At 45.5% G+C, this 20566-nt stretch overlaps 2 protein-coding genes across 7 annotated transcripts in view; one reads left to right on the top strand and one right to left on the bottom strand.

Moving 5' to 3' along the window:
• The window catches only part of ACSM5 (acyl-CoA synthetase medium chain family member 5), a 185331-nt gene that overhangs the window by 91913 nt on the left and 72852 nt on the right, over positions 1-20566 (bottom strand). For all 6 annotated transcript variants that reach the window (XM_042921777.1, XM_042921776.1, XM_042921779.1 and 3 more), the window contains 2 exons: positions 18474-18541; positions 16638-16781 (listed from right to left, as the gene is read on the bottom strand). The gene's annotated coding sequence lies outside the window, so the exon portion shown is untranslated. The remainder of the gene's footprint in view (positions 1-16637; positions 16782-18473; positions 18542-20566) is intronic.
• On the top strand, positions 3386-19413 carry GP2 (glycoprotein 2). The gene is made up of 11 exons (XM_042921787.1): positions 3386-3418; positions 4673-4802; positions 7162-7548; positions 8406-8516; positions 10685-10896; positions 11395-11543; positions 12732-12977; positions 13847-14009; positions 14860-14944; positions 16193-16237; positions 18906-19413. The coding sequence occupies exons 2-11, from the start codon at positions 4721-4723 to the stop codon at positions 18962-18964; spliced, it is 1539 nt and encodes a 512-aa protein (XP_042777721.1). The 5' UTR covers positions 3386-3418; positions 4673-4720; the 3' UTR covers positions 18965-19413.

The raw sequence follows: 20566 nt of genomic DNA on the forward strand, positions 1-20566 counted from the left end.
GGCAAGAGCCAGGGAAAAGAAAACACACCAGAATTAATCCTTTCATCCCTCTGCTCCTTTTTTCTTTTCCTTTCTTTTCTTTTTCTTTACTTTGCTGTTGTTTGTTTTTTTTTTTTTTTTTAACAATGAAGGAGCAGACTTCTGTTTATTTATTTTGAGAGAGAAAGAACAAGAGAGCATAGCATGAGCAGGGGAGGGGCAGAAAGAGAATCCCAAGCAGGTTCCACATAGTGTGGAGCCCGATGCAGGGCTCAATCCCAGGACCACAAGACCATTACCTGAGCCAATATCAAGAGTCAGATGCCTAATCAACTAAGTCACCCGGGTGCCCCTACTTTATGTTTTTTTTTTAATCAGTTAGGTATTCAACTGCAACATTCAGTAGATACTTTAAGCATAAATTAAATGCTAGGCACTTTTATAGGCACCACAGTAATAGCAAGTAATCAAAACAGAGTCCTCGCTGGTAAAGAGCTTAAGTTTAAAAGGGGGATACAATTAAACAATAACTACGTGAAATGCCAGTGACATGCACTTTGGTGTAAAAAACAAGGAAAAGAGAATAGAGCTATGGGAGTGTTATTTTATATAGGATGGTCAGGGAAAGTCTCTCTGATAAGCAGAAGCTGAGACAAGAGAATGAACTAGGGGGATATCTGAGGAAGAACATTACAGGCAAGTGCAAAGACTCGATTTTGTGTCTTCTCAACAAGGTTTCACTAAGAGTTGAACAGCCATAAATTTTGAGGCATGATTTGCAGGAGAGGCTCTGAAGCATGCATGTTGTGATTTTTTTTTTTCCATTTGTTTACCCAACAAGTACTTACAAGGTGCTGGTTACAACTGCAAAGACAGAATCCCTGTCCACAAAGATCTTAAAGCCTTCAAGGGAGACAAATAAGTTAGCGGATAATTGAATGGAACTGGAATCATCCCAGACAGGCACAGGGGCAGAGAAGAGAAACACTGGCAAGCCTGTGGTGTTCAGGAGTCTTCCTGGTGAAGGTGGACTTAAATATGTAGTAGGAACAGTATGGGAACAGTATGATCTAGGCAGAGGGAATAGTATATGCAAAGAGCTGGAGGTAGATAAGAGCTCAGAGAGTCACAGATTGGCTGAAGCATAGAATGTGTGGAGAGGAAGCTGTAGACGAGGTAGGAGCTGTGGCCAGCTGTCAGATCCCAGGAAGCAGGAAGTTATAGGAGTGGGGGAAAATGCCAAGATGTGATACTATGGCATTTGGCCGCAGGGGAGGTAACAGAATCAAAGGAGGCGAGAAGAAAGAAGGGAGACCCACTAGGCAGCTATTAAAATCACCCTTATCAGATGATGTTGGCCTGAAGTAGGGTTGGTGAAATGGGGCTGAAGAAGGAAAGACTGATTCAAGAAATATTTGAAAAGTGAATGACAAGTTGTGGTAATTACCAGAAATATGAGCCTGAGGGAGAAAGGAAGGAGCCAGGCAGGTCTCCAGCTTGGGTGACCAGATGCATAGTAGTGTCACTGATTAAGACAGACAATGGGGGCACCTGGGTGGCCCAGGTGGTTAAGTGTCAGATTCTTGGTTTCAGCTCAGGTCACGATCTCACAGTTCATGGGTTCAAGCCCTGCATCCGGCTCTGTGCTGACAGCATAGAGCCTGCTTGGGATACTCTCTCTCCCTCTTTCTCTGCCCACCCCCTGCTTGTTCTCTCTCTCTCTCTCTCTCTCTCTCTCTCTCTCTCTCAAAATAAATAAATTAAACACACAAACTTAAAAAAAATAAGACAGGCAATGCAATGAAAATGGAGAGATCTGAGTGATGGATGAGTTCAGATTTGAGCCTGCTGAGGTGAAAGTGCCTCAAGCACCTCAGCCCAAAGAGAGAGGTCTGGCAGGAGCTGGGTAGAGAGACAGTTATGATTGGAATGGAGGGGTCAGAAGAGGGATGGAGTAAATGACTGTTTTGTGGGCCCAGATGAATTTTGGAACTCTGCATTTGTGGTGGTTGTAAGTTCCATATTTAGGGGATTTTTCTCCAAATGCAAGAGGAGTAAAGAAGGTGGCTTACAGCACCTTTCTTTGCCCAGGTTGGGGTTTTACTGGAAGATGCTACCAATGCCAGGACGTCTGTACTCCCTGCCCCCAATAGCCTTGGCTCCTTAAAGAGTCCCAAAGAAACACAGAAGAGGCAGTGACCATTTGTTCTGCAAAAGCTTTGACTCCCTTATTTAAAAAAATTTTTTTAATGTTTTTATTTATTTTTTTTTAATTTTTTTTTTAACGTTTATTTATTTTTGAGACAGAGAGAGACAGAGCATGAACGGGGGAGGGGCAGAGAGAGAGAGAGACACAGAATCAGAAGCAGGCTCCAAGCTCCGAGCCATCAGCCCAGAGCCCGACGCAGGGCTCAAACTCACGGACTCACAGACTGTGAGATCGTGACCTGAGCTGAAGTCGGACGCTTAACCAACTGAGCCACCCAGGCGCCCCTGTTTTTATTTATTTTTGAGACAGAGAGAGACAAAGCATGAGCAGGGGAGGGGCAGAGAGAGAGGGAGACACAGAATCTGAAGCAGTCTCCAGACATCAGGGCTGAAGCAGGACTCAAACTCACAGACTGTGAGATCATGACATGAGCTGAAGTCAGACGCTTAACTGACTGAGTCACCCAAGCACCCCTTGACTCCTTATTAATGCCACAATACCATGCCACAAAAGCCGGGTCCAAGCCTAATGCTTCAAAGTCCAAGATCTATGGCTTCCTCTCCCTTCCATACCTTCCAATCTCTAGCGTAGCCCACATATCAGAAGGGATTGGAGAAGAGGTGATTCTGACACTCATTTTGCCTTGGGGCCTTATCTGTCCTTTGATATTCCGTAATTCACCATCCCCAAATTGGCCCTTCCCAGACTCTTCAACACTGAGTATCTAAAAGTGTATAAAGTCTATGGGCCAAAAATTGGAAACACCCATTCCCCACTTCCTTATTTATTCCCTTGCTCTAACTGGCCCTGAGTGGAATGGCATCCAGACAGAAGCAGAAGTGTTTTAAGGTGATTAGCTAAGAACACAAGGTACAATTGGAAATCCATTGTGCAAACAAGTGCTGTTTGGTTACTCTCACTTCCCTTTGGGTATTAAGCTCCCTTTTGATTAGTGTTTGGTTTCTGGTAATAAATATGGCACCAGCTTCATTGGTTTATTTGGGGGGTTGGGGAGCACATACGCTTCTTCCACTATTTTCTGTGGTAAATCACTTATCTTACCTACATACACCCAACAAGATCAATGTATACCTGGGAGATTAACTCCAGTCCTACCTCAGCACCAATCACAGATAGCCACGTGGGTGGGGAAATACAATAAAAGGATGGTCCACAGTAGGCTTTCCCAGAGCTGGACAGACGAGGGCCACCCTGTGTTCTTACCCCAAGGTAAGTCCTACTTCAAGACCCAGCAGGCTTTCTCCTGATTTGGTAGGCGCTCCCCTATCATCTCTGACCCACTGGATGTGCTAGGGTTGTTTATTTCTGGCAACTTTCAGAAACAGCAAGGACTTTGGATCCTGGCCCTATCAAGTATTCCAGATATCACTCTGTGTCCAACTCAACCACAATTCCAGCTACCTGCTGGCTACTCCAGGTCTACAGATGCCTCCTGCCTCCTCACCCTGCCCGTCCTCCAGGAACGTAGGCCCCTACTTGGGATCTCATCCCTAAGAACTGCCAGACCTGCGTGCTCTCTAACATATTCATGATATCCCTTCCAGAAACAGATCTCTAGCTTCAACCTGAGTCTTCCAGAGGCTTTAAGAAGTCATCAGAAATTTGTCCATCCGAGCAAAGTTTTCCAGAAAAGGGAATGTTGCTAATTTGAATGTTGGCAGGCTCTTCATAGCTCTTTGTTTCTGCCCTCCCTCCCCCCCATTTACTTTTTCATTTACTGCTCAGACCTTTAGTGAGCCCCCTTGTGTGTCAGACACTGTGCTAGGAGCAAGCTATGTGGGGCTCAGTCTGACATGGTCCCACACTCACAGAAACCTACACGTATATAGGGTGCTTCAGGAGTCTCTTAGCACAGCACCTGATACACAGAACTAAGAAAGCAGCTGCTACTTTTGTCTGTAGATACTCACAGCACTTTAACTTTCTCCTCCATCCAGTCTTCCAGAGTCTCTACCTGTACCTGAGCAAGAACCAACCTGGGGCATTCTAGGACGTCCTACAGCACCGGCCACCTCTAAGCTTGCCTTTGGTTCTCTTGATGCCAACCTCATCCCTTTGGCAAGCCACCTACTCTCATTACCCCCACCTCCTTTCTGCAAGTCACGCCTGCTTTAAAACAACACAGTCCTTCATGAAGGAAGTCATAGGTCCGTTTCTGAGAACGTGGGCCTGTGGTCTTAAACAAGCTATTTAATTTCCAGCACAGTGCCTGCATGCAGGAGGAGCTCAGTAAATATTTCTGTGATAAATATGTTCTGAGTCCCATCTCCCTCTTCATCCATAAAAGGGAACAATAATAGTACCTTCCCAGGATGGTGGTTCAGAGCCTTAAATGAGCTAAGGTATGCAAGGGGCTGAGTACAAGCCATGGTGCTGAACTGATGTGAATTTCTTTCTAACCCTTATACCCAGAGGAATGACTTCTGTCACCCTGATTGTATCTGGGTCTTTCCCTCCCCCTAGCTGCATGGAGAGTCTGCATGCTGCTGAGTAACCTACACATCTCAGCTTATGGAAATGATGGTGGGCTCTTATGTCTTGTGGCTGGCCTTGGCCTCCTGCATTCTGACTCTGGCATCTACAGAACAGCAAGGTATGTGCTCTGTTCATCTGGCATCTCAGATGGCCCACCAAACCTGGGGAGAGGGGGAGTGCAGAGAAAGCAGTTCAGGGTCAGTGAGGAGAACAGGGACATGTCTAAAGCAAAGACTCAGCAGCTGGAAGTCAAGGGGAACAAGATGAGAGAAACCAGAATGCAGCCATAATCTCTCAAAGACTCAAATCAGAAATCCCCACTGTGAGGACCATGGAGCCAGTTAATATAACTTCCTATGCCCAGATATGTGGAGCTCAGATAGCAGATTCATGGGGACATGAATTGCCCAGTCACTCTGTGCCCTTGCTTTGGCAAGTACCTTCTCCTTCCTCTGTATGTTTGCTCATCTGTAGAAAGAAAGGATTGCAGGTAGTGATTTCTGGGGGTCCATTGAAAGATCTGTGGATTGGGCACCTTAGATGGTTGTAGGAAATATCCTCAGGCTCAACACCAGGGTGAAATCTCTGCCTGTATCAACTGTGGAGGGGGCTGTGGGGAGGGGAGAGGAGGGACTCAGCTCATGGTCTCCCTTGGGAAAACACAGCGTGTGGGAGGGAAATAATCCAAGAACAGCAAGTGCAGTGACTTATTTCCTTAAAACAAGCACATACATAAGCAAGGCTTGAAAATCTTTTTTTTCTAAAACCCCCCTCTACTGTGTATTACAAGAATGCAATCCTGTGTGTGTTCTTAGTCCATAATTCAGGCTCTCACACCGTTCAGTAAATCAGAACTGGAGGAGAGAACCAGCCTCAACTCCTCTTAGGACTCAGGTGCTGTGTTTGGCATTTTACACTTATTACCTCATTTAATCCTCTAGCAATGCTTTAGGGTTTTATTTCTTCAAAACAGGGGACATATTCCAGGAAGACTACAGCAGTGCATGGCAAACTCTTAAAAATTCTTTTGATGGCTATGTATATTTTTTCATGTGTATTAAAAATCTGTAACTAGTACAACATACCTATGGTATCACAGATATTATTCCTTAGGATGAAACAACTTTATAAAGAGAAGCATTAAAAGAAACATATTAAGTAGATAATTGGACAGGGGGACACAGATGTGGCAAACACCATGACTCAAGACATGAGAATGGAGGGAGTTTGGGAACCACTAGCTACAGGTGTTGTTTTGCAGATTCGTCTCAGGGGAGTTGAACCACCTGTCAAGGTCATCCAGCCAGCAGGTGTGGAGCTTATTTAAACTCAGAATGACCAGCCCACCCCTTCACTTCTCAGTCTCTTCACACATCATAGTTCCTGAATCTGCTAAAAACAGATCAGCAAAATCAGAAAGGGTCATGTTAGACCAATGGTTCTCCATTGGGGGTGATTTAAGCAATATCTAGAGACAACTTCCAGGAGGAAGGAGCTACTGAAAGCTAGTGAAAAGAGCCCAGGGAAGCTGCTGAACATCCTATAATGCACAGGATGCCCCCACACCTGCCTGCCCCAACACAGAACTAACCATCCTCAAATATCAGTAGTGCCAAGGTTGAAAAACCTTGTGTTAGATCTGTATCTACTGATAATGTCTATGATATATTAAATAATGTCTATGATACATTAAATAAAAAATGTAAGTGTAAAAAAAAGGGGGTGCCTGCGTGGCTCAGTCGGTTAGGTATCCAACTTCAGCTCAGGTCATGATCTCACAGTTTGTGGGTTCGAGCCTCGCATTGGGCTGGGTGCTGACGGCTCAGGGCCTGGAGCCTGCTTCAGATTCTGTGTCTCCCTCTCTCTGTGCCTCTCCCCTGCTCACACTCTGTCTCTCTCTCTCTCAAAAATAAATAAACATTAAAAAAAATTTTTTTAAAGCTGTACAGCATTAAACCCATTAAAAAAACCCTATAGTTTAAACATATGCATAGAAAGAGTCTGAAGACTATACAATCAATTTATGGATATTTCTGGGGATGGAATGGACTGGTGACAACTTTCATTACTACTTTATTCATTTTAATGACATTTGAAGTTTTTTCCAATCAGCCTGTATTGCATTTATAATACATAGTCAGACAGGACCATAGTATATGGTTGCACAGGGGAGCACTGCAGAACTCTAGAGACTGGGGGAGGGCACCACGCTCAATGTGAAGGATGCCCCTTGGAACTGTGCAGGGTGGAGACCTTAGTGTTCTTAATGCCTATAAAATACCACACAAAGTCCTCATTATTATTCTGACTCCAAGGTGATGAAGGCTAATGTTTAATGAATGGGTTGTGTGCCTCATGTCCTCATTAGGGTCCTTAAGCATATTGAAAACAGAGTGTGTTGGGGGGAGGTGAGGGGGATAAAAATCCTGTGGGCTCTGAGGATGCTCAGTAAACCTAAGCACACTGTTGCTTTCCAGGTGACAGATACTTCACCAACAGTAGTTCCTATGACCCCTGCCAGAATTACACCCGCCTGGACGAACCCTCTCGAAGCACAGAGAACACGAGAGAAAGCCGGGTGTGTGACAGGGACAAGCATGGCTGGTACCGCTTTGTGGGAGATGGAGGAGAAAGGATGCCAGAGACCTGTGTCCCAATGCACCGCTGCCAGACAGATGCTCCTATGTGGCTGAATGGGACCCACCCCACGCTTGGGGAGGGCATTGTCACCCGCACCGCCTGTGCCCACTGGAGCGGCAACTGCTGTCTCTGGAAGACCCAGGTGCTGGTGAAGGCCTGCCCGGGCGAGTTCCACGTATACAAGCTGGAGGGCACCCCCAAGTGTAATCTGAGATACTGCACAGGTGAGCCGCAGAGAGATGGGGGCAGCTGTGGGGCGGGGCCACCAGCTACCGGGTGACTTGCCAGGCCTCAGCAGAGTGAGTGGAGCAGGCCAGGAGACTAAGCAGAGCGGCCTGGATTCAACTCCTGCCAGTTACCGCCCAGTGGGGATGTCACCCAAGGTTGCCAGCCTTCCAACATTTCAAGTACGGCCAGAAATTCAGATTGGAGGGTGAAATACCCCTGATATACCATATGTGTAGCATAATACGAAGAACTCAGGCTCACTCAGATTTAGATTCCATTTGGGCAGTTCAATTTATCTTTCTGAACTTGGGTTTTCTGATCTGAAAAAATGGATAATGGCAAAAGTAACAGCCAGTGCATAGTGTTTCTGCTCCTATCCAAAGCCCTTTAGACTACTAACTCATTTAATCCTCACACCAGTCTCATGAGATAGAGATACTGTATAACTATACCTGATGAGAGGTCTGGGGCGTTAAGCAGCTCTCCCAATGTCACAGAGCAGAAACATGACAGAGCTGAAATTTGAATCCAAACACTCTCGTTCTGTGATCTATATGCCTAACCACTATGCTACTTAGTCAAACAGTTACCATGAGAATTGAATGAGCTCATGTGTGGAAAATACTTGAACAGTGTCTGCCACGCAGTAAGCATTAGGATGGCAGCCTCTGGGTTCTCATTTCACTGGATTGGGGGTCAGAAAATCCAAGTTTGAGGCTTGACCCTTCCACTATATATTGCACATCCTTGGATGTGACTTCTGTGTCCTGGTAGAATGACAAAGTTGGCCCTGATAGCCTCAGATGGCCCTGCTCTGCATTCTGATCCTCTTCGTCTGTGCCTCACCCCCTAGACCCCTCCACTGCAAAGGCCAAGTGTGAGAAGGCCTGCCGCCCGGAGGAGGAGTGCCGCTTTCTCAACGGCACATGGGACTGTTTGTGCAGACAGGACCTCAACAGCTCTGGTAAGTGGCTTGGTGGGGCTGGGATGTGGGAACAGTGCCACCGGTGGATGCTGAGTGAGGCAGCAGGGAGGGAGCCTCTGAGGGTCAGGACAAGGTATAGACCAGAGTCAGTGGGGATGGAACTGAGGTCAGGGAATGAAAGTTCTCAAAGCCATTTGCAAGGATGGGAGAGCAGGGACACAACAAATTGCCAGGTCAGTCTTCGGACCATGGTCTCAGAAAGCAGCTCTGGCATGAGCCAGCTTGACCCACAAGGGTGAAAGGTACTACGGACAAGCACCCTGCTAGTGTGGAACCTGTATTCAAATATCTGCATGTGAGAAACAAGGGCAGACTCTTTTGCTAGTCCTGGATTTGTGACTTAGTAGCTCTCTGGGGCCTGAGACAAGGCATCTATACTTTCTGAGCCTTAATGTCATCATCTGTAAAAGAGGAATAAGAGAATAGTAAAAATAGCCACCATACAGGGTAATTGTGAACATTAAATCAGAGCAGTCCAAATGGGCAGGATTGTCAGGCGATGAGGTTCTTGTCCCAGGAGGTAAGCAAGCAGAGGCAGATGACCCATGAGAAAAAATGCCATAAACAAGCCCTAAACCCTGGATGGGGGATGGATGAGCTTCCCATTATTTCCTTCCTTCCTAGGATTCTAATGAGGGCCTTAGACTCTTGCCCTTGCCACAAGCATGCCTTCCTTTGAGCACACTCCCAGCACACTTCCAATTTCTCTGTGGAAGAGAAAGTGTTCTAGACAGAGGGGAAAGCACAAGCATATGTTTGGAAAACTGGGCTGGAGTGTGGATCAGGTGGTGCGTGAGTGTGCCTAGCAGGAGTGGGGTAGGGATGAGGGGCAGGAAACTGGAAGGAAACAACCCTGCTCTCCATGAAGTCTCTCTCTGCTCATTGGGTAGACGAGCCCCCAGAGGGTCAGAGCTGTTTCCTGGGATGTGGGCCATCACAGAATCAGAATCAGATGTTGGGCTTCAAGGAAGCCCTCCCTGTACCTGGAGACTCCTGGTGCATCCTTGGCAGGTCCTGTCAGGTGACTGGGTGAGCAGGTGGCCTGCCCTTGAGTCTTCAATGGTGGCTACTTAGCAAGTCCCTTTGCTTCCAGGAATAACCCCTTTGTGATCTGGCGTTTTTGCTTACTTCTCCATCTCTTGCACTCCACCCCCAACCATTCTAAGTTCCTGTACCTCTGAGCTCTGCATGTCTGTAAACACACCATCCTCTCCCATCACCTCTGCTGTGGTGCCCTCACTTGCCTTATACACCTGCAAAGCTCCTACTCTTTACTAAGTTTCAGCCCTCTGTGAATCTTTCCTGACTTAACAGAAAGACTCAGATATACCTTCTTGTGTGCTCCCTCTGCACCTAGCACACACTTCAGTTAGTACTTTCCCCATATTGCATTATAATAAGCTATTGACATGTTGGTTCTTAGGTAAGACCAAGGAATCCTCTCGGGCTGTGTCCATGTTTATTTTTGTGTTGAATGTGCCACCCACATGGAGAAAGTGGTTAGTAAATGTATTTGAATCAATGCATTCATAAATATAATAGAAATGGTATTTCTCTTAATTTACTATCCATCTCCCCTATGAGAATGTTAGCTCTCTATATAAGCGTGGGGATTTTGTCAGTTTTGACAAACACTGTGTCCCCAGTACCTATAACGGTGCAGAAGGTAATTGCTCAAGCAGTATTTGTTGAATAAATGTTGAATGAATGAATGAATGAATGGAATGAATGAATGAGTGAATGAACAAATGAACGAAATACAGTGGTTGTGAACCTGTCAGATGTACTGGCTTCACAAAGCCAGGCAATCAGAGTAGTGTGTGTCTAGTTTTGATTCTAGTCTGAAAGGCAGGATAGTCCTGCTTCGCCAAAGACCCCAATCCCCAGAAACCCCGATTCCTGATCCCTGAGATATGAAAGCTCTCCCCACACCTGCACATAGGATGCTTAGAAATCTTGGGCCAGGGGCCTTGCCAACCTCATCTGCCACAAGCCTGGGTGTGAATCCCACCTTGGTCCCAAGTACCTACTAGTCTACCCTCTACTCCCTGGTGGATGGGGGCTTTTCCAAAGGGCAGAGAATGTGGGCTCTGCCCATTGCTTCCAGAGCCCTGTCCACTCCACCAATCCTCTTCTCAACTTTCCAGATGTTCACGGTTTGCAGCCTCAGCTGGACTGTGGGGCCAAGGAGATCAAGGTGTCACTGGACAAGTGTCTGCTGGGAGGCCTAGGTTTTGGGGATAAGGTCATTACCTACCTGCGTGACGGGAACTGCAGCAGTACCATGCAAAGACAGGACAGAAACTGGATGTCTGTGACCAGCCCTACCCAGGCTAGGGCCTGCGGAAACATCCTGGAGGTGAGTGGTGTTTATACCACAGCTACCAGAGGGTGGGAGCTGGGCTGTGAAGCCCAGCTCAGTAGTTGTAAGACCTTGGACAAGTCACTTAGCCTCTCTGGGCCTCTGGTCGAAGGCGAGATTACACATTCGTGAACGTGTTCATTCACGTGAAGAGTTTAGAACATGTTTGCTGATTGAGCTCAATAAATGTAAGCTACAATTATGATTACTCTAATCAGGGGTGATGTGGGAGCGGTCAACATGGGAGCAAGCATGGTGGTTGCTGGTTCTCCCCATGGGCCAAAAACTACTATTCCAGTTCTTGATCTGGGATCCTCACACCCTTTCCCATAAAGTGTCATAGCCACTGGGGCAAGAGGCCCCTGTGCTTCCTTGCAATCAGAAGGCAGGGTGGCAGTGTGATTGAGAGCATCAACCTTGCAGTCAGGCAGGCATGAGTTCCAGATACATCTATATACACATAAGCATATATGTGGTCTTGTTTTTATGTCAAAGAGAAATGGAACCCATGCCATCTACAAAAACACCCTCTCCTTGGTCAATGCTTTCATCATCAGAGACACCATCCTCAACATCAATTTCCAGTGTGCCTACCCACTGGACATGAAAGTCAGCCTCCAAACTGCCCTGAATCCCATTGTAAGGTAAGGCACTGACCCTCACTCTTTGACCCATAACCCTGACATTGATCATATTCACTTCAAGCACAGTTTATGATGTCCTTAGGATGCTGCCTACCTCCTTCAGGAGCTCTCACTCTTACCATCATTCATTCTGCAGATATTTACTGATCATAGATTAATGTTCAGCACGCACAAGGCAGAAGTAGAATATTTTGTGGCTGTTAAAGATTATTATCATTAAATAATGTAGCAACATGAAATAATGTTAATTAAATATGCTAAGGAACAAAAAGAACACCATGGTTTCATTAATCTTGGGGAAGAAAGGAATTAAGCAACTAATTATATCAATCATTACTCACAAGTGACATGAATGCAATGTGGGAGAAGCACAGGGCACTGTGGGCTCAGGGAGCAAGGGCCCCTGACCTAGCTTTGGTGGGTTGGGGATGGTGGGAGCAGGAAGGCTTCCCTGTAGATGTGGGATCTAAGCCAGGATCAGCTTTGATTGGATAAGCACATCAAATTCACTAGAAAGAGAACCAAATAGCAATTTGGGTGGGGGTCCATTTGGGAAGAGGCTTTCATCTGTTGTGTCACTGCTGTCTCACTATGCCTGGAATGGTGCCCTGCAGAATGGATTCCTCAGCATTTCTAGACTCACTGGGGGACTTTCTGAGGGTGTCGGAACTCCAGGGTGCCCTTTCTATCCCCTCATTGCCTCCTGGGCTCACAGAGGAGCAGGATTAGGACTAGAGATTTTTTAGTTCAATGGTTTTCAGGCTGTATTGTGTTGGGGCCCCAAGTTTCATAAGAAATTAAAATTAAAGTCGTTTCTATTTTAAAATGGATGTTTCACTGGTGACTGTGGGGTGGAGACAGGAAATCTGCTGTTAAAAATGGTGAATCCACATTTTTGTCCCATTGTACAGGGGGGAAGACAGAGGTGTAAACTTGCAGTTACTCTCTGAGTGAAGGAGATATGAGTGATCTGTGAGGTGGGGAGAAATGGTGGAGATCCTGGAGACACACTCATGTACTTGCCAAGTTTAGTGCCTAGGGGATACTCAATGCTCAACTTAAATGGGTGATTGAATAGTTCCTTTAGGGATCAGAGATGTGCCTTTGCCTTCATAGCCTCAAGCAAGTGCAGGGCTAGATTTATCTTGTTCTCACTGATGGAAACTCTCATGGCTTTCCTTTTCTCAGTTCTCTGAACGTCAGTGTGGACGGGGCAGGAGAGTTCACTGTCAGGATGGCCCTGTTCCAAGACCCGAACTACACATCTCCTTACGAAGGGGCTGCAGTTGTGCTGGCTGTTGAATCTATGCTCTATGTGGGTGCCATCTTGGAGAGAGGGGACACCTCCCGGTTTAACCTGTTGTTGAGGAACTGCTATGCCACACCCACCGAAGACAAGAATGACCCTGTAAAATATTTCATTATCAGAAACAGGTGATGAGCAACTCTGAGTTATCTTTTGGCCTGAATAAGATTTGGGGGGAAAGTGATCACTTTGACCCTACCTGACGGTTAATTGGCTTACGTCTTTTGGAAGATAATTTGGTGTTACAGATCATGAACATCCCCTTTGACCCAGGAATATCAATATCACTCCTGAAATTTTAGCCTAAAGCATTAATACAAAATAGGACAAGGTTAAGAAATGCCAATTATTTTTCAGTTCAGTATCCTTTATAACTTTGGATATAGGTTCATAATTAAAAAATAGGGACTTATTAAGTAATGATGGACTATTATATAGGTATTAACACTGACTAATCAACATGAAAACACCAATGACAAGTGTTATGGGACAAAGTATCATAGAAATTGTTACCTGGAAAAAGCAAAGGGAAAATGCATACCCTATATCATGATTCAAACCATACTAGCTAATACTTATCGAATTTAGCTATGTGCTAAGCAGTGTACATGGACAGTGTCACTAAATGCTCACATCAACCCCAGGGGGTATGGATTATTGTCTCTGCTCTACAGATAGGAAAAGTGAGGCCCAGACAGGTTAAGTCATTTGCTCATGATCACTTAGTTAGAAAGTGGGTCTAGCTGGAATTGAAAGCAGTCTATCTCACTTCAGAGACTGTACCCTGCAGAACTGAAACCACATGCACTGATGGATAAACATCTTGGAGGAAACCCAGAGAAATAAAAGTCTATGTCAGGATTGACGGGGGGAAACAGGGAACTCTTTAATTCTTTGATGATGTTTTTATACTGGATACAGATTACAGATACAGCCAAGGGCCTCAGGTCCCCTGAATTGCTCTAGAATGTAGACCCTCACCCTGTCACCCTCGCAGCTGTCCAAATCAACGTGATTCCACCATCCACGTGGAGGAGAATGGGGTGTCCTCAGAAAGTCGGTTCTCAGTTCAGATGTTCATGTTTGCTGGAAATTATGACCTAGTTTTTCTGCATTGTGAGATACATCTCTGCGATTCCCTTAATGAACAGTGCCAGCCGGTGAGTATCACTTTAGAGTGAATTATTCAGAGCTTGACAGGGGGCCTAATACCTAGTAGGCTCTCCATATGGATTTATTGGATTTATGAATGGATGGAAAGAAGGAAGGGAGGGAGGGGAAGAGAGAAGGAAGAGAAGAAAGAAAGAAGGATGAATGGATGGACATTCAGCCTCCAAAAAGCCCATGTGTAGGCAATTATTGTGTCCCTGGAAAGCAGAACAGATGAAGGAGCCTGTTGATGAGGTTTCCTTGGCACAAGACATATTTTGAATGATTTCATAATTGACTTTTTTAGTGCTTACTCCTTGTCAGGAATTACACTAAAACTTTCATATGCCTTGTCTAATTTAATTCTCATAACAGCCCTTCACATAGATTCTTTATTGACCTCATTGTACAGTGAGGAACCTGAGCTTCAGGTCTTGTGCCCAAGGGCAACACAGCTAGAAAGCATCAGAGCTGGGACGTACCCCCATTGTCCATGCTTTTAACCCCGATTTGGCAGTGCCTGCTAGTAGTTGGCATTTGGTGAGTGCTTTCTATGTGCCTCTGTGTTGTAGACACACTCATCTTAATCTTCACAACCAGGAAGGTATATTTCATAGTAGTAGGGAGGTGAAGTCATTAGTCCCAAATCAGAAAACTAAAGGGAGTGGAGATGAGATTCAAACTTGGGTTTGTGTGACATCACAGTGAGGATTCTCTAAACTAAGAAAACCACAGCCTCAGAGTTAGGGCCATAGGGTGGGTGGGGTCCCATCCTTGGGCCAGATATGCCCATTGCAGGGGCAGCCTGGATAGCAACTGTGCCTTTAAATGTTGGTATAATGAGATTTCTCCATCCCACAGTCTTGCTCAAGAAGTCACCTCCGTAGCAAAGTAGTGGCTATTAACCCAGCCCAGGTTCTAGATTTGGGACCCATCACTCGGAAAGGTAAGTGGCCAACTTCTGGCGGGAAGGCCAGCTGGTCAAGTGCTGACAGTTAACCACAGATAACTGGCGTCACCATCATAACAACCTAGAGCCTTTTTAGCCTCTTCACTGCAGCCCCCGCCCCCCGGCCCCACCAGTGAATCTATCTTTACATAAGGTCATTGGTAATAATAATAGCACTTGCCACTTGTGCTGGGCCTCCTGTGTGCTAGAGACCAGGCTAAGCTCTCAGTATCCATATTCTAACTTCATCCTCCTGACTGTGTCCATTTTATAGGCGAGAAATCAGAGCTCAGAGAGATTAAGTGGCTCACCCCAAATCATTCAGCTCATGAGCAGCGGGAGTTAGAACTGTACCCAGCTCAGACTGATTCCAAGGCTGTGTCCTTTCCCTTTTTCCTCCTGCCAGGTCCTCTTACCTCAGCCCCTTTTGGGTGAAGTCTAAGTCCTAACCCAACTTTGTTTTCTGGTGAATGACTATGTTTTTAAAATTCCAGTTATAATATTCTGGGGCATGATGTAGGGGAAGCTTTTCAAATGCTCCACAAATTTTCACCCATCCTACCCATGGGTTAGCAGTACTGTTATAGTTTTTATTACCCCTGGAAAGGAGGAGTCAAAAAACCTAGAAGAGTGAAAGCAATTTTTTTTTGTCCTAAAAAAATTAGGACACAGTAATGTTAATAACAACAACAACAGTAATAATAATAACACACGTGGCAGGCACCATGCAAAACATTTACATGCATTGTCACATGGAATGCTCACAGCAACTTAAGGAGGTAACCACTATTACCACTTCCTTTCTCCAGGTGAATAAACTGAGGCTATCTTGTAAAGAAGGCTCTGCCTTGAACTGTCCTGCCTCTTTACTGAGCCCTCAACTTGAAAAGCTTCATGTGGTACCACAGCGTAGTTGGAAGATTAGGAGCTTTCATTTTGGAATCAGATAGACTAGATTCAAATCCCAGCTTTGCTACCTACAACAAGGTCAACTTGGCCTTGGGCAACTAAGCCTCAGTCTTCTCATCTGTTGAATGGGGATACAATCCCTCTGCTGGAAGAATTAAGTTTCAAATCCATGAAATGTGCTTAGAAAGGGAACTGCTAAACAACAGATGTCTCAACAATGTGGGCTGTCGATGGCTGTGGTGACCAGGTCCAGAAGAACTTGGAGCAGCTACGGCCACAGTGCCACAGTCCCTGGCACATGACTGAGGAAACCTTCACCTCTGCTCTTGTCCCCAGGTGCTCCATCTCTTGGTGTCACGAATGGAACCCCCAGCACTGCAGGTACATCGTTTTCTCCTATGTCCCTGCCCTCCCTCCCAACCCTCTCTCCCCCCTCTTCAATTCAGTGCACATTGAGTTAGCCTGTGCTGACAACTGTGGACATGGAAATGAATCAGTCCCACATCTGGCTCGCAGTGCAGCACAGGGGCCAGTAGTTTAACAGCAAGTATGTATCACAATACCTGGTACCTGTCTACCATGTGCCAGGTGTTGTTTTACATGCTGAAGATATAATAATGAACAGGACAGGCCAGGTGCCTGCCCTCATGGAGCTTATATTACAGTGTGGGAAAAGGCAATAAAAAGTTAGCGAGATAATTAAGAAAAGAGGGTGATGTGATAGAAAGTTACCAGCATGGGTAACAGCGTCTTAAATAAGATAGTTGTTTATTTTACTCACATGTAAATGAAGTCTAGATGCAAGAAATCCAGGACTAGCAGAGTGGCACCACAAGGTCATGAAGAATCCAAGTTCTTTTCAGCTCACCCCTCCACATTCTTCATCCTCATGGTCCAAGATGGCAACCGGAGCTCCAATCATCATCTAGTCAGCAGGATGGAGGGAATATAGAAGAAATCACTGAGTGTTAAGGAACATTCCTGGAAGCTGGCACCTTATACTTCCACTTATATTTCATTGGCCACTGCTTAGTCACACCTGGTTGCAAAGGAAGCTGGGAAATGTAATCTTCATGCTGGGTAGCCGTGTCCCTAACCAATGTTTAATGGTTCTATTAATAAGGCAGGAAGGAAAAATAAATACCAGAATAGGTAAATGGATAAAAAAATGTCCACAGAAGGTGATATTTGAACCAAATAAAAAAAGAAGCCAGGTTTATAAATAATAAAGGAACAGCCCTATAGGCAGAATGAACAACAACTGCAAAAATGAGACAGTCAATAAGCAAATAAATCACAAACAAGTAGTGCAGAAGGAGAACAAAGAAGAGTAAATTAATTGCATTAGATAAGGTCAGGCAAGAATTTCAGCAGGTGGCAATATATGAATGGGGTTTTTGTGGATGAACTGCAGTTCAACAGGAAGACCAATCCAAGAAATGTATTTTGGGCCAAAGGGAAAGCAATGCTATTAAGATTTTACTGCCTCGCCCTTCCCCAACACACAAATGACCTATATTGGTGAACCCAGACATGAAAAAGTTCTTTCTACCCTTAATTACCCAGCTAGGTAACAGTCTAAAAGTTTCCAGATAAGCTCAAGACGGCTTGCTTAATGCTAATATTCAGACAACATTCAGAAAAGTAGTGCTCATCAGAGAGAGGGGTTGGAGCTCAGGCTAAAGGCAGCTTGAGAGCAGACCTCAAGTCTCATTCATTTCTTCCAGTACTTCAGGTAAGCACAGTGCCTGGAGCAACCTGGCTTCCCAGTAGAGTCTGCCAGACTGACTAATTTCTAGGGTGGGCAACGGGTTCTGGAGCCTTCTGGAAGAGGAAGGGATCAATCTTATGTGGTATGAGACTGCCACAAGAGGGCACTTATGGCATTCATTGTTTGCTATCTCCCACAAACATTTCTGGTGTTTTAGAATTAATTGAACTTCAGCCTGTTTCATAATTGCAAACTGGTTGTCATACACTAATATTTCTGAAAATTGTGATATTCTTCACCACCCTCCCTTCTAGGACATTAGCATGTTACTTTGAAATTTGTGGGATGGGGAGAGGTTATCATCTTGTGGTGGGAAGGGGTACACATGCCTCTCCCAGGCCCCCCAGTATAAGGCAACTATCATCTAGGACCCATGCCTTTCATTAACACTGAGTGTATGGTAACTTTCAGAGGAGATATGACCCCAACCTTCCCACATCTTAGGGTCTAATTTTCAAAACCAGTACTTATACGGTGTTTACCATGTATCAGGCACTGTTCTAAATGCTTGATATGAATTTACTCACTTTAACCTTAAAAAATCCCATGAGGTAATAGCTGCTAGTGATATTTCTGTTGTGCATACAGATGAACTCAGGCATGGAGAGACTCAGGAACTGGGCCTGTACAATTAGTTGTAGAGCTAGGATTCTAAGCTAAATAGTCAGGCCTCAGAGGCTTTGTAACCTCTGTTGTCTTTCTACTTCTTTAGTATTAGAGTAAGTAATGTTAGCTGCTGTGACAATCCTCAACTTACTGTGCCTTTACACAATAGTTTATTTCCCACTAGATCACTGGGGGGATACAGTTCTGTGCTTTGCAATCATTAGGAACTCAGGCTCTTACCTTCTGGTAACTTCTGGCAACTCCACTATCCCCAGCAAGTCCTCTGCTGGAGTCTTGGCTTCTGGTGCCTGGATGTGGATGAGAGAACATATAAAATCATTGTAGGAGGTTTTAAGGACCACGCCTAGAAACAGCATATATGATTTTTACCCATATTCCACTGGCCAGATTCAATCACATGGTCCCACCTTCCTGAAAAGGAGGATGGAAGTAAAATGCCTTCCAATGTGCCCAAAGGAATATGAAAAAGTGATGATTTGATAGCTTTGCCTCTACCATATGACCCCTTTGCCATTTTCCAGGGGCTATAACCTAGAACAGATATTAATATACTTTGTCTTGTCCTTGTAAGGCAGAGGATAGAGAGGAAAGCTTGCTTTGGCTGTTGAGCTCCAAAGCCAACACTTGACAGGCATCTCTCTTCCATTTCAGGGTTCCTGGTGGCCTGGCCCATGCTTCTCCTGCCTGTCCTTCTGGCTGGGCTGTTCTGAGACCTCAGCTGGGCATGTGGCCTTAAAGCTCGTGTTCCTCCCTCTGGCGATGGCTTCCGGTTACCTTTTGGCTACGCTGGTTCTCTCTCTGAATCACATAGACAGTCTTGGTGTTCACACACTCCAGGACAGGCTAGGTTTTGGGAGACAGAAGGGTTTTTCCTTGTTCAACACTCTCTGTGCCTTTATATTCCTCTTTTTCTCACAGTGGGGGCTCTGTTGGCCTGGCCTGACTTCCTCATTTATCAGCAGGATCTCAAGGCCAGACTTGCTACATGCCTCTGTGGCTCCAGCCTTTACTAGAAATGTAGCATGTCTATAACTCCAGGGAAGATGGGCTGTGTCACTGGGGGGAAGAGGAGGGGAATGGGTTTGTAAAGAAGGCACTTCCCCACAGTTCCTTCCCAAGTACCCCTTGTTCTTACTGCTGATGAATTGAACAGACTGATCCTTGCTTTCACCCGTGTCCTCTGATATATTTCCATCATGATCTCAACAGTCGCCATGGGAATAATTGTAAAGGGTCCACTTTTGGAGACTCTACTCCAGAGAAGACTGGGTCCCATTGCTCCTCTGTCCCCCACCATGCCGTAGACATGCTTTGACATGCCTAGGGCTAAGCAAAAACCTACCCTGGGACCCAAATGCTGGAGGGATTTCTTGGTTTGGATGCAGAGATGCTGTCACTCCAGAGTACAACTCTAGCTGTGAATAGTGGTGTGCTTATGAAGTCCCAGCAGTCCCCACGGTGTCGACCCTGCCATGGGGATATAGCAGCAGTACCTGGGGGATGAGTGAAGTCCCTTTCTTGAGACCTCTAATGGGCTCTCACAAAACACTCCACAAAGATACCACAAATGGAGAAGGCTTCCCTTTCCTGCAGCTACACACAGGGCCCCTCCAAGTTGGCCTCAGGGAAAAATGATCAGATCAGGGCCAAGCCACGGGCAGGGTGGGGTGGAGTGGAGCTGTTTATCTGCCAGGAGAAGACTTTCCAAAGTGTTCTCAAGTTCAGAGGTAGTGTGTTTGCAAGAAATAGAAACCCAATCCAATCAAATCAGGCAAAAGGAGAATCAGTTATAAGGATACAAGAGCAAAAAGTCCAAAAACAGAAGATACAACCTGGCTATATGAGAAAAACCACCAGAAACCAAAGTTTGTCTTTCCATCTGCCATTCTTCCTGAAACCACACAGCCTTTACATCTTTGGGTGTCTCCTTTATTCCCCCCTGTCCTGAAACTAGCTTTTCCTGTTCATTTACCATGTCTGAATTAAATATGGACATTGCAGCTTCACCTCACTTACTAATTCAGGGACCACAGAGACCAACTAGCACTTGGTACCCTACATCCAAATTGCACCAGGGGTAATGTGATTTCCCTGTTTCAGTCAGAGTGCTTCCCTTGGTCCAAACATCTGAGGCCAGGTGAGTGGTCTTATCTAATGCAAACATAGCCAAGGGGGCTGACAAGAAGGGGCAGGTCTCAAACACAGGGCAGCATTTCCTGGATTGACATTTCAAAAGGATGTTACTACTATAATAGTGGCTTCTTTAAAGGGGAATTTCTTGGGAGGAATTGCTTCTGTTTCCCGGTACTCAG

This window comes from Panthera leo, chromosome E3 (genome assembly GCF_018350215.1).
Source record: "Panthera leo isolate Ple1 chromosome E3, P.leo_Ple1_pat1.1, whole genome shotgun sequence".
Taxonomy (NCBI): Eukaryota; Metazoa; Chordata; class Mammalia; order Carnivora; family Felidae; genus Panthera; species Panthera leo.